This window comes from Zingiber officinale, chromosome 4B, assembly GCF_018446385.1.
Source record: "Zingiber officinale cultivar Zhangliang chromosome 4B, Zo_v1.1, whole genome shotgun sequence".
In the NCBI taxonomy this organism is placed as follows: domain Eukaryota; kingdom Viridiplantae; phylum Streptophyta; class Magnoliopsida; order Zingiberales; family Zingiberaceae; genus Zingiber; species Zingiber officinale.
The window spans coordinates 4,255,577-4,268,223 of NC_055993.1; the positions used below are offsets into that span (position 1 = coordinate 4,255,577).

The 12,647-nt window shown below is 39.8% G+C and overlaps 2 protein-coding genes across 4 annotated transcripts; one reads left to right on the forward strand and one right to left on the reverse strand.

The window, feature by feature from the left end:
* The first annotated feature begins 4,895 nt into the window (after positions 1–4,895).
* Positions 4,896–6,718, forward strand: LOC121974492 (dof zinc finger protein 4-like). Of its 3 annotated transcripts, XM_042525585.1 has the most exons (3): positions 4,896–5,814; positions 5,896–5,919; positions 6,454–6,718. In XM_042525585.1, the coding sequence occupies exon 1, from the start codon at positions 5,078–5,080 to the stop codon at positions 5,792–5,794; it is 717 nt and encodes a 238-aa protein (XP_042381519.1). In that variant the 5' UTR covers positions 4,896–5,077; the 3' UTR covers positions 5,795–5,814; positions 5,896–5,919; positions 6,454–6,718. The 3 variants fall into 3 exon arrangements, with proteins under 3 accessions (XP_042381519.1, XP_042381517.1, XP_042381518.1); XM_042525583.1 differs by having other exon boundaries at positions 5,896–6,718; XM_042525584.1 differs by lacking the exon at positions 5,896–5,919 and having other exon boundaries at positions 4,897–5,814.
* Positions 6,719–6,769: 51 nt separating this feature from the next.
* On the reverse strand, positions 6,770–11,978 carry LOC121974491 (poly(A)-specific ribonuclease PARN-like). The gene is made up of 7 exons (XM_042525582.1): positions 11,573–11,978; positions 10,896–11,026; positions 10,280–10,608; positions 9,339–9,452; positions 9,051–9,177; positions 8,697–8,958; positions 6,770–7,687 (listed from the first exon to the last, which is right to left on the reverse strand). The coding sequence occupies exons 1-7, from the start codon at positions 11,935–11,937 to the stop codon at positions 6,877–6,879; spliced, it is 2,139 nt and encodes a 712-aa protein (XP_042381516.1). The 5' UTR covers positions 11,938–11,978; the 3' UTR covers positions 6,770–6,876.
* Between the last annotated feature and the right edge of the window lie 669 nt (positions 11,979–12,647).

Genomic DNA, 12,647 nt, shown 5'->3' on the forward strand with positions numbered 1-12,647 from the left:
CTAATTTGCCAAACTCCTATTGAGGAGATGCATTATTAGTTGCGGCCTATATACTTAACAAAGTGTCTTCAAAGTTATTTACATCTACCCCACATGAACGTTGGATAAACAGAAAGCCAAATTTGAGTAATCTGAGACCTTGGGGGTCAGCTGCCTACGTTCATGATAAGACTCACAAATATGAAAAATTAGGACACATAGGTAAAAAAGTGTATCTTTATAAGGTATTCTGAGACTTTTAAGGGTTATATTTTTATTGGTGAGCGACAAGATGGAACCATCTCTGAAATAGAGTCAAGAGATGCTACTTTTCTTGAAACTGAGTTCCCAACACGAGGTGAAGTTGATAAAACAATTTCTCTATATGAGATAGAGGAGGAGGATAATGTTCTTTTATAAACAAATCAGGAGATGTCTGAATCTAGCCAACCTAGTGAGAGTAATTTGTCACTGAATGAGTCAGTTTCTTAACAGTCTAACCTACGAAGAAGTAGTCTTCAGATTATTTCTCGGAGAAGGTTTGATATTGAGAATGAGACATTGATGAATCTCCCAGTTGATGACGAAGAACCTCGAACAATTGAGGAAGCTTTGAGAAGCTCAGTAAGAGAAAAATAGAAAATTGTAATGGATGAGGAAATGGAGTCAATGAGAAAGAATCAAGTTTGGGATTTGTCGATCTTCCTCCGGGCCGAAGGGCTATTGGGAATAAGTGGATTCTCAAAATAAATAAGAAAGAAGATGGATCGATTAATCGATACAAATCTCGATTAGTTGCAAAAGGATATACCCAAATGTAGGGTATTGACTTTGAAGAGACATTCTCCCCAGTTATGAAGTTTGTGTCAATACGTGTCATCCTAGCTATAGTAGCACAATTTGACATAGAATTACATCAGATGGATGTAAAAATGACTTTTCTTAATGGTAATCTTGACGAAGAAATCTATATAGTACAACCAGAATGTTACGTTGCTGAACGGCAAGAGAAAAGAGTATGTAGACTTAGAAAGTCTATATATGAGTTAAAGCAAGCGTCAAGATAATAGAACATAAGATTTAATGAAGTCATTTTGTCTTATGATTTCGAAATGATCAATGAGGATCATTGTGTTTACCTTAGAAAGAAAAAAAGAAAAATTTGTCATTTTATCATTATATGTTGATTATATGCTAATAGATGGAAGTGACATAAAGTGTGTGATAAAAGTCAAATGTTGGCTTTCATCTCAATTTGACATAATAGATATGGGGGAAGCAGAGTACATTTTAGGAGTGAAGATCATTAGAGATCGATCAAAAAAACTTTTGAGTTTGTCTCAAGAAGCTTATATCACTAAGATGCTACAACACTTCAATATGTCAGATTACAATATCGAGCAGATGCCTATAACGAAAGGTACTGTTTTGAGCAAAAGTATGTATCCCAAGACTCCTGAGAAAATAGTCGAAATGAAGAAAAACCCATATGCTAATGCTATTGGTAGTTTAATGTACACTATGTTGTGTACTCATCCTGATATAAGCTATGTTGTTGGCTTAGTTAGTTGTTTCTAGTCAAACCCAGGATCGAGACACTGGAAATCGATAAAGAGGATATTCAGATATCTCAAAGGAACAGTGATTATTACCTCTGTTTCCAAGGATCAGATATGAGCCTAAGTGGTTACACAGATGCAGATTCGGCAGGGGACCTTGATGATAGAAAATCCACATCTGGCTATATCTTCTTGCTGAATGGTGGCGTCATCTCATGGAACAACAAGAAGCAGGCTTGTGTAGCATTGTCGACAATTGAAGTTGAGTATATGGCTTGCGCAGTGGCTGTGCAAGAGGTTGTCTGGCTAAGAAGGTTCCTGAAGCTTCTGAAAATTGCTGTGGATAGTGGGAGTGCTTTTACAGTGTACTGTGACAATCAAGCTGCAATAACTTTTTCCAAGGATCCTAAATATCACAGCAAAGGCAGTATATAGAAATTAAGTATAATTTTGTAAGGGATATTGTTGACAAGAAAAAGGTAATTCTTGAGTATATCCCTACACGAAATATGTTTGCTGATCCTTTTACTAAGCCATTGACTAAAGAGTCATTTTATGGACATATGAAATCTTTGGGACTTCGAAGAATGTAACTTATTGTAAAGACATTTTGATAAATGAAAAATGTCATGATCTATTAAGTGTATATGTCTTTGTTATATTCGAATAAAGTCTCGATGAGCATGTTGGCAGATTGAGATTGATCCACTCACATAGACAATCATCTCTATTTGTTAAGTACAAATAGAGGTAAGACCGTTGCTTATGGGATAACTTATGTAGCTATGAATACAGACATACTCGTAAGTTAAGGTCGCCTTGATAATTGTATCAAGATGAGATCATTTATGTAATGATCAGAGTAAATGCACCAACCATTTACTGAATCTGCTTAAGGCCAGATTGGAATTCATATGTTGAATTTAGGATTGGACATTAAGTATGTCTAGATCGAAATCTGTACGAGGTTAAACTTTGGGAAAAACATGCACTCTTTTTTAGTAAAGAAAATAACATTGTAACATGTGATTCATACCACATGTGCTATGGCGACAAGAAGGGTAGTAAGAGAATGGATCCCTGCTTCTCTACTATGTGAGACCTTTGAGATTATAAGTTAATCTCAATCTTACCCTAAGTGACTATTTAGTTGTTTACTTGAAGTTCTGATCAGTGTCTATTACTTTACTATGTTTCCTGTTGACTATAGATGATTCGGTCTATGGAGCATAACTAGGAAAGCGACTAATTAGAATGAATAGATTCTAGCTAAAAAGGAAGATTAAGATTGATTTGCATCTGTGACATTTATTCATTGGTACCAGTTATATTTTTAGTTCAGTACATAAAATATAATTGTGAATAATTTGTTTAATTGGAGATATCGAACATGCTCTTAACATATAGTAAATATGAGGGATTAGAGATGTTCATAATGATGTAAATAATTTAATCTAGGATAAAGGCAAGTCATTGATGTCTCTGATTCGTTCTAAAGAGCTACTATGTAAGGTGTAACAATCTTCCTAGCAATAAACGCTCAGTATGCTTGTTGTCGCACGAACCATTTTCCCTAATGTATGGAATGGATGTTCTTATATGGTCTTTGTGACTAATTAATGCTCTAGTCTTCGTGACTTGATTATCATAAAGTCTATGTGACTTATTTGGTCTTTGTGACTAATTAATTTTACTTTGGTTTTCGTGACCCGATCGTCAAATAGTCTATATGACTTAATCAATCTTTGTAACCAATTAATATTTGGCTTTGACATTATGACATGGTTACCTCGTAGTATATGTGATTGACATGATCTATGTGACCATATAACCTTATGGATTGATTTGGATGAGTGGGAGATGTTAAACGTTGCATCAGTTGCAACGTCAGGAAGATGAAGGGGTGCCCATTCACCTTCATCTTCCTCCATTGAAAGCCAGCTATCAAAGCATCGGTTGGTAACTGATATTTTACTTGCTATATATGATGGCGTCCAAGAGCAATCGGGGGCAAGCGAGAAGTGCATAAGGTGAGGGGATAAGAGAAAGAGCAGAGAGTCAAAGCAGAACATTTTGGGATTTGGTTCGTGAACCTTGAAGCGCTTTCCAATTATTCATGATCATACTTCTGACAACGGCAGTGTCTTCGTCAACCAACGTCTTCTTCTACGATTTTTTCAAGAGATCATTATGAGTAATTATAGTTTGATTTCACTTTTATTTCATGCTCTCAAAGAAACCAACAATAACAATGTAATCCTAGATAGAAGGGTATTTTTAGTATAAAAGGAAAATCCATCTGACGGTTAGTTAAAGGTAAGACGACGCCTTTAATTTTTAATTTGACGCTATATTATATGTATCTCATAATTGATTTTCTGAGATATATCTCTTTGAGAAAAAAAAACTTGGATATATTTATTTATCCAAGGACCACCAAATGCAATACAGTAGAGAGTCGAGACGCACTAAGTACCTCTCTCTATATAAATATATGTGTATGGTTTTGGTGGTCCTTGGACAACTCCATTTGATCTATACTGCTATACATGAGCTGAAAGCCACAAGTCATGGCTGCCGTGATGCCTATGCACACTTGTGACAATGAAGTGCCAAAAAGTAATTAGTCAAATTTACTACTCAGATCTACTACTGCCGATCGATCGATCGATTATAAATCAACCAATTAAGTACGCACGGTGCAGTATAATTCACTTACAAGAAGCTTAATTTTATTTGTTACTGATCAATTCATCAGGATTAATTGCCTACCAGGAAGGAAGCTGCGCATGCAGGCAGGCAGGCAGGCGTTACCTCATGCATGCTGAGCCACCAACAGGCCCGCCGGACATGCATGCCTGCCATCGTATGTGAGGACCAACGAGAGACGGACGAAGGAAGGAGATGGTAGCGGACAAGCTCCGGGGAGAGGAACGATGCATGAGCTGCCACTGCCACTGCGTGGGGACGCCGATGGCGATGGCGATGGCGACGGCGACACCCCCGCCAGTACTGTCACGCCTTCCTCCTCGGCCACCGCCACCAGCAGCAGGCCTAGCGGCAAGCACAACAAATCATAATAATTAATTTAATAAATTTTAAATTAAATTATTTATTTAATTTATTGCATTTCGGTTGAAGGGCCTACGTCATCAGTTACGCATGGGGTGGTCCCGGTTTTAATACGTAGACCATTAGGAATCAATTAATCTATGGATTAACGATGTGTGGGGCCCAGTGATGACTACGAATCAGGGAGAAGGTATGGATGGTATGATATTTGCTGTCCACTAACGGCTTCTGGAGGCCAAGCAATAATTAATTAATTATACGAGGGCCCCAGTCTGGTGGTACTAATAACTATACCACACAGCATGTGAGCCATCCCTAGCCATAGAAGAGAAACGTGCCTTACCCAATAACACACACCTCTGATCTCTTCCGGTCCGCCGGAGATCGATCGATCGATCGGTCGACCACCGTCGCGGAAGTTTCTGGAATCTTCTGGGAGGCTGTACGCCCTTTGGGATTCCGGCGGAATGCAGGACTTCCGTCCCTTTTCCGGCCGCGTCTTCGGCGGTGGCGGATGGCCGGCGGCGCAGCACCAGCAGCAACCGGCGAAGTGCCCCCGTTGCGAGTCGACCAACACCAAGTTCTGCTACTACAATAACTACAACCTCGCGCAGCCCCGGCACTTCTGCAAGGCCTGCCGCCGGTACTGGACCAAGGGCGGCGTCCTCCGTAACGTCCCCGTCGGCGGCGGATGCCGCAAGTCCAAGCGCCCATCCTCCTCCTCCTCCTCCAAAGCCACCTCGCAGCCTTCCGCTAACGCCGACGCCCCATCCGACAGCCCCCGGCATCGCCGCCCCCGCCTTCTTTCCTTCTCCTCCGATTCGATAACCGACATCTCCGCGGTGGTCGCCACTCCCTCCTCCGTCCCTGTCTGCGATCCGACTCCCCCCGACCCTCCCCCGGAGCCCTTGGCCCCTCCTTTTTGCCCGGCGCCCGAAATCTTTCCGGATCCGCCGCCGATGGGGCTCGGCTTCTCCGATCCGCCGCGGGCCAAAGCGAAGGCCGCACCGTCCGTGGATCAGGCTGTGCCAGCGGATCCGACGCCGCGAGGCGGCGGCACGGTGGCCTGGGCGGGCGGCGGTTTGGATCCCCAACTCTTCGATCTCGCCAGCGCTGTCGATCCCTCGGCGTACTGGAATCAGAGCCATTGGATGGACGCCGACCACACTCTATATCTCCCTTAGCGCGCAATCCGACCGTCCAAGTAATCACCTAATTCCCCCTTCCCTAATCCTAATTCACAATATATTTGTCGTGCTCTCAGCTCCTAATCGATGTTTGACAGCGACTTAACGACTACCACTTGAAGGTAATATCTTTTCCATGGCTCGTGGATACCAGTAATCGCGATTTACGCTTTGATTAGCGGAGTGTTATGCATCATAAGCTAGTTTAAAAAGTGGTTAGGGTTTGAGTCGGAAGAGATCCCAGGGGCAGGCTTGATTTGCGCAAACCGCCCCCATTAATACCTATTAATGGCGGACGGCGACTCGCCAAGTCGAACGCGGAGGATGGTGGCCTGCCCCGTCGGCGTCGGAACGGACGGCGGGCATTGATGGGCCTGCTCCAAGTGCTGCAACAAGCTTAATTTAATGGATTCGGATCAACTTAATGCAATGCTTACGTGGTTTGGTTTGTAATCCTCGATAAATATTGATATTTCTGATACGATATGTAAGGCGTGCTTGCTTGCATAGATCGTCATTATATCCTACTTTATGAACAACTAGTGATAATTTATAGTTACTTACCGTGGTCAGCTCATTCTATACTTGTTTGCTGTGATTGCTCTCTCTCTCTCTCTCTAAACTGATTCTTCTTTGCGATGCTTTGTTGATTCCAGTGCTAGCTCTTCGACACACTCATGCAGGCATGGCTGTCCGTCATATGAAGGCTGCAATCTTTCATGGGCAGCGCCAAAATGATCAGTTTGGTTGCGGCAGCTTCTCGTGTGCCTCTGAGTTCTTCATCATCCTCGGAAATGTTGGAATTGCTGGCCTTCTTCTGTGTTTTTTTCCCCATAGAAATGTTGTCTTAGCATTGATAGATCTTGCGCTGTGTAAACTTGGTTTCGACTAGTATCAACTTGCGTGAACAATACCGTCCTCTTTCCGGTGGCTTAGTCAATGAATTAGTATAGCGCCAGCGCAAATACGACCTAATAAATGAGATCAATAATTTATTTAGAATACATGTCAACCTTCTTGGAGAAATCAATTCGCTCCTGAATCAAAATTTCCTGGCGATAACACATGCTGCAGATGTTTTAAGATGCTCTTTCAAGCAATGTCTTGGAAGAAAAGAGAGAACCTATGATCTCTTCGTAGGAAGACTGGTGCTTCGATTGCCTTTTGAAATCGTTTTTCTTCCCATTTGAATGTTTTGCCAGAGAACCGTCTTCTGTTGTTTCGCGACAGCAAACATCCTCAGTGTCTTGCATTCTGGCAGCGCAGACTTTTGTTTTCCAGGTGATGCCCAAGGAATCGGCTTGATCTGCAAATAAAACCTTTGAAGCAGAACCAGCACAGATGTCTCTGTAAGTATCGAAATCAGCAGCTCGTGTGTTCCCACCTTCTAGTAACTTTGAAAGAGGGTGTAGTACTGAAACTAGATCATGATTGTCCTCTAAAGAATTCTTCAAAGCTAAAAATTTATGTACAAATTCCTCCTTGCTGAATTGGATTAGCGCAGATGTTCTATCGATAAAGAATACTGACTTGACTGAATCTAGACCGAACACTTTAATGATGCACTCCTTCAAATCCTTTGGCTTCAACTTGGGCAGAAATCCCCAAATAAGTGTGGTGTTCGCATAGATCACTGGCGGATACCTATGTTTATAATTTGGATCCAGAAACTCAGTGCCAGTATCTAAATGGACTACTGTCCCACTGTTCCAGCTAGGGTATAGAACATTGATGTATTTATTGATCTTGGCATTTCTGGGCAGATCGAATGATGGTGAACCGACATCAAATTTGACGCCCATAAGAGAGCAGGCCCGAGCAAAAACGCATCCAGTCATAAAAGCATCATAACCTGCCTCATGCTTCGCGCCAGAATTGAAGCAAGATGAACTGAAAGAAACATTGTCACTCGGAGGTAAATTTTATGAATGCTAATCTCAAAAAGAGAAAAGAAAAAAAAAAGATTGCTAAGACAATGAAATCAAGCTTATACTTGGAAAGAGGTTAAGGTGTTTGACATCCACAATTAGTTGGAATCTAAAATGCAATATGGATGAGTAATGCTATGCTAATTAACATAGTGCAATACATAAAGGAAGTAAATGTTCAATTAGAGAAGTGTTAAAAAAAAAAGGTCCCCGTGCTATGAAAGAAAAGTTTCTTTGTCAGAGATAAAACAACACTCAATTGAATGATTAACTCAGCAATTAGCAAGAAAGTAAACATTAGTATATCATGCTTCTTGCTTAGAAGAGAAATTCTGCCACCTTAGCTCAAGCACTAGCACATAGTTCCGTAGCAAACTATGGCATATACAAGGAAAAAAGATCAAGTGAGAGGAAGGAATTAGCAGCGATTACAGGGAGAGGCAGAAAACCTAATGTGATAGAAGCAATCCCAGAGACAGGCAAAAACAAGGATAATGACAGAATATTTGTCACACAATAATCATTCATAGTGGTCAGTAATGAAAAGAAAGAAAAGGTCACATTTCAAGAGGTGCTCCAGAGACATTGAGGCCAAGGATTAGCTAATCCCAATACAGTCTAATTTTGATGACTATTCTGAAATGATTTGCTTAGTTTTTTATCAGGAGGAGCAAAATGTAAGCACAACTCAAGGGAAACCAAAGCACAGGTAAGCATAAAACCTAGCTAAGATGACATATAAAGATGAAATATCAAAATTCTGGCATTCAGCAAATCCTTTTTAATAGTTACTACAACTGTTGCAGATAGATTAAACATATAATAGCAACAGATTTACACTTGAGAGTTTAAAATAGTATGAGAAAATTTCCAACCCAACAAAGTCAAAAAATAACGAATGATCATGTTTAAGTTTGTTATTTCCAGATGCAGAAACAAATGAATAAAATGATTGAATTATGAAAGCTTACCTAATTTCATCTGTTTGGACCTCAAATCTCAAGTAAGACTTGGAAGTGGTCTGGAAATTAGATGATACGTTGGGGCATAAAAGAGAGAAGGCAGAAGACAATGACTTGCGATTCTTTTTCATCAAACTCTGAATTGTTTGGTTTGAGTTCAAAAGGTGCTTAGTGTCAACAATGTGGGGGAATTTTTCATGGACAGCTTGCACAAATTCCGTCAAAGATGAAGGAAGAGGACCAAAAAATTTGTTGTATATATGAGCTAAATCTGTTTATATAAAAGCAAATTCATCAGATGGTATTGGTAAAACTGGCAAAAAAAAAGAGAGAGAGAGACTTCTATGAGCATAAACAGCAAACCTAGAAGACAATTATGACCAACAATCAATTTTCCTGCTGATGCAAGAAGATCAACAACATGCCGAAATCCAACAGAAGACTTGATTCTTTTTTCTGCATTTTTTCTCAGATCTTCAAGGACATCTTTCTGCATATAAAAAATAAATAACAAAATTTAGTATACACATGGTTGAGCTTCAGTCTACATGCAAAGTCCTGTCAAATGTAGTTTCCGAGATATAACTGTTCTAGAATATGGTAAGGTTAAAAGTTACAAAAGCCTCTGCAGGAGATAGCTTCATTCCATACCATCAATAAAGCCTTGTCTTCATTTGTGTCGACATAGACTACCCTCCTTTGCCATGAGTTGTCCTCATCAACAACACGAACATACATGAGGTCATTGAAGTGCTTTTTCACAACCTGTAATTATTAGCTTTTGTTAGAAAAGGAAACTGGTATCTAACAATTAATGCATCTTTACACATTGCAAGTTAAAAATGAAAGACATTTTATTGACACAAGGCATTGTATAATTTGTCACCAGTTATTCAGAGAAGCATAATCCTCATAAAATTAGCAAATCAAATACTCACTTCAACAAAATTACAGCAAGTTCACAAACAAACCAATCATCTTTTTATAACACATTTTTTAAAATATTAAATTCACAATGTTTTCACCAGAACAAAACTACAAGTGACAAATGATGATAAATTGTAAAAACTGCAAGATGATAAATGTTAACAACAGAATTTGCATATATGCAATCACCAAAACTGTATTTGGGGGTGAAGTACAAGAACAAGATAAAGAAAGTTACTAAACAAATGTATATATATACATATATATATATATATAAGAGTTCAAGATTGACTTCAAGATACCTACAAAATAAAAGAGGAAACTGGGAACTCAAGCTCATTTAAGAAAAAAAAATGCACATGTATGACAAAACCTTGTAGCAAAGAAAATAAAATTCATACTATAGCTTATTGAAGCAAAAATATCTATAACAAGCAGTCAGGTCCCATCTATAAGGTTCAGAGAGAATCATTTTAACAGTTCAGACAACAATATCACTAATCAAACAACCTCTAGTTTAACTTTTGCTATTTAAACTAAAGTTATCAAAAATCCTCTTCTATGTCTTCTCTCACTAATCCTAATAGAATAATCCTGTCTAATGAGTCCATCCATTTCTCTATGTTGATATAATGATAGTAGCACTACATTAAATATTACATTACCAGTTGAATCAACTTCAGCTGGTGGGAGGTAAACCCATTTAGCATGATAGCAGGACGCATCTTAAAGAAAACTGTTTGAAATTGTGCGTTGTTGATACCAGCATCTTCTTTGGCAATGTAAGCTTTGTCAGGACTTCTAAGTATAGAATCATGCCATTTATGAAGCTTGTTCTTCATCCTCTCCGAAAAAAGAATGTCAGATGTTCTCGCAATTGGTATATCCACAGGCTCCTCAAAATTACAAAAGGAATTAGCTAATCCCTCAAGGTACTCTGAAGATAAACCTTTGAGGGCTTCTCCTTCTTGTTCTCTGGATAAATAAGATATTCCTGGGATTAACAAATGCTTAAGATTTAAACAAGTTGAACATCAAATATACACTGGTAACTACAACTGATGAGTTTTATGACACAGCACAGGAAACTGCTAACAGATAAAAAGGGCATGTGAACCCACAGTCACCCAACAAGCCATGGAAGGAGTCCCCTTGCCTCTCCAGATTTAATAAATGACTAAGTAGATAGAACGACTGATTGAGACTTATCTTTTAGTGGTATGATGGAAAGGCAACACTGTATGTATACTAGGATGCGAAGAACTTGATTGAGAAAAGCACCTTCATATATGCATGCATTGAAGTCAAATTGGTATTTAGCAAGGAAGTCGATGGATGTTGCTTGCCACAGGAAATCATCAGGTGGTCCATGAAGTGGCAACTCTTTCCGTGGAAAGATATAGAAGTTATGCCTGCAATGTAAAGAGCTGCAGATGTCACGCGAAATCCAACAAATTTCTACAAACATGAAATCATACAGAATCTTATATTAATAACTCGGTGATCTAACACAAATTTTGTCTACAATTACCTACCAATGTCTGTTGAGACTTGTCCCACAGAACAAGCAAGTATGACTGATAAATTATCCCAAACATATCAAATGAATAGTCCTGAATCAGTAAACTACCACCATCTCATCAAAACATAAATTGGATATCCGTCAAAAGAAGTGATAAGGTAAAACCACGCAAAAATCAGTCATGAACCTCATCTGCTGGACATATGAACAGTTTCTAACCTTTATCAAAAGCAGGCCTAGCTTCCAGGGGGAGAAAACGTGATAGATTATCCTAAACAAGGCATTCGATTTGAACAGAAGAATGAGGTAAAGATCATTTTTTCCCCCCACAAAAATAAAAACCAATAGAGAAGTCAATTCATCACTTCCATTTTCACTAAAACCACGTTAAACCCTATCATAACAAAACGAAAACCAAATGATGAAGAACACTAACGGATGGGCGAAGAAGGAGCCCTTGGATGAATCCCAGCGGAAGGGGCAGACACCGAACTGCACGACGGCGAACTTCTCAGCGGAGTCCTTCAGCTTAAGGTAACGGACATCGGATCGGTCGAACTCGAACGATTCCCTCCATGGGGCACTCGTCACGCCGGTCATCTCAAGGTCAACGGCCACGAAGTCCGACTCCTCCACGCAGGCCCTAAGGCCCTCCAGCGCCGCGTTGAAATTGGACCTCGTCACCTGCTTCACGGCCACGCTGCCGCCACCGGGCGCATCGGTGGAGAAGGGACGGAGGCGAGGCAGCAGGTCTAGGGTTAGGGTTCGGTAGCGCACCCAAACAAACGGCAGATTCCGCATGTCTTAACCGGCCACGACCACTCCGAAGTCAGAACTCGACATTTATAGCAAAATTTGAGCTCGAACTCAAAATTATAATATACTAGCCCAATTCGTATAGTGCCCCGAGGCTTGGCTCGAGTCGCAGTCGCAGCGCAAATAAACGTGTTCAAATCACTCATGGTGCGGCCATCATCTTGTCCATTTGCACTCGAGGTTTCGGCCGAATTAAATTTCAGGGTCTTCAAAATCACAGTCCCAAATCACAAAACAATTATGGACCTATTCATAATCGATTGTCTAAAACATATAAATTCAGAAATTCCCTGATAGCAAGCAGTTTAGAAATAATTTTATTTGAAACATTACACAAATTAATAGGTCTGAAGTCCTTCCATTGCTACACATTATTAGTTTTAGGAATAAGAACTATGGCGGTGGAGGTCATTCCTTTTGATGGAGATCCCCTTTGAAAAAATTCCAAAACAACCTGATAAACATCCTCCTTAATTATCTCCCAACAGAAAACATATGTTGGTCCCGGTTTGACCGATAAAAAGAGGATGAATTATCTGAAATTATAAATATACACTTTCTCGATCTTTTAACTTAAATTAGACAAACACTTAATAAATGAAAATGAATTGCATAAAAAGAAAAATACGAGACAATCAAATTTACTTGGTTGACAATCAGAAGATTACTAGTCCAAGACAATGTCAGCTCACCAA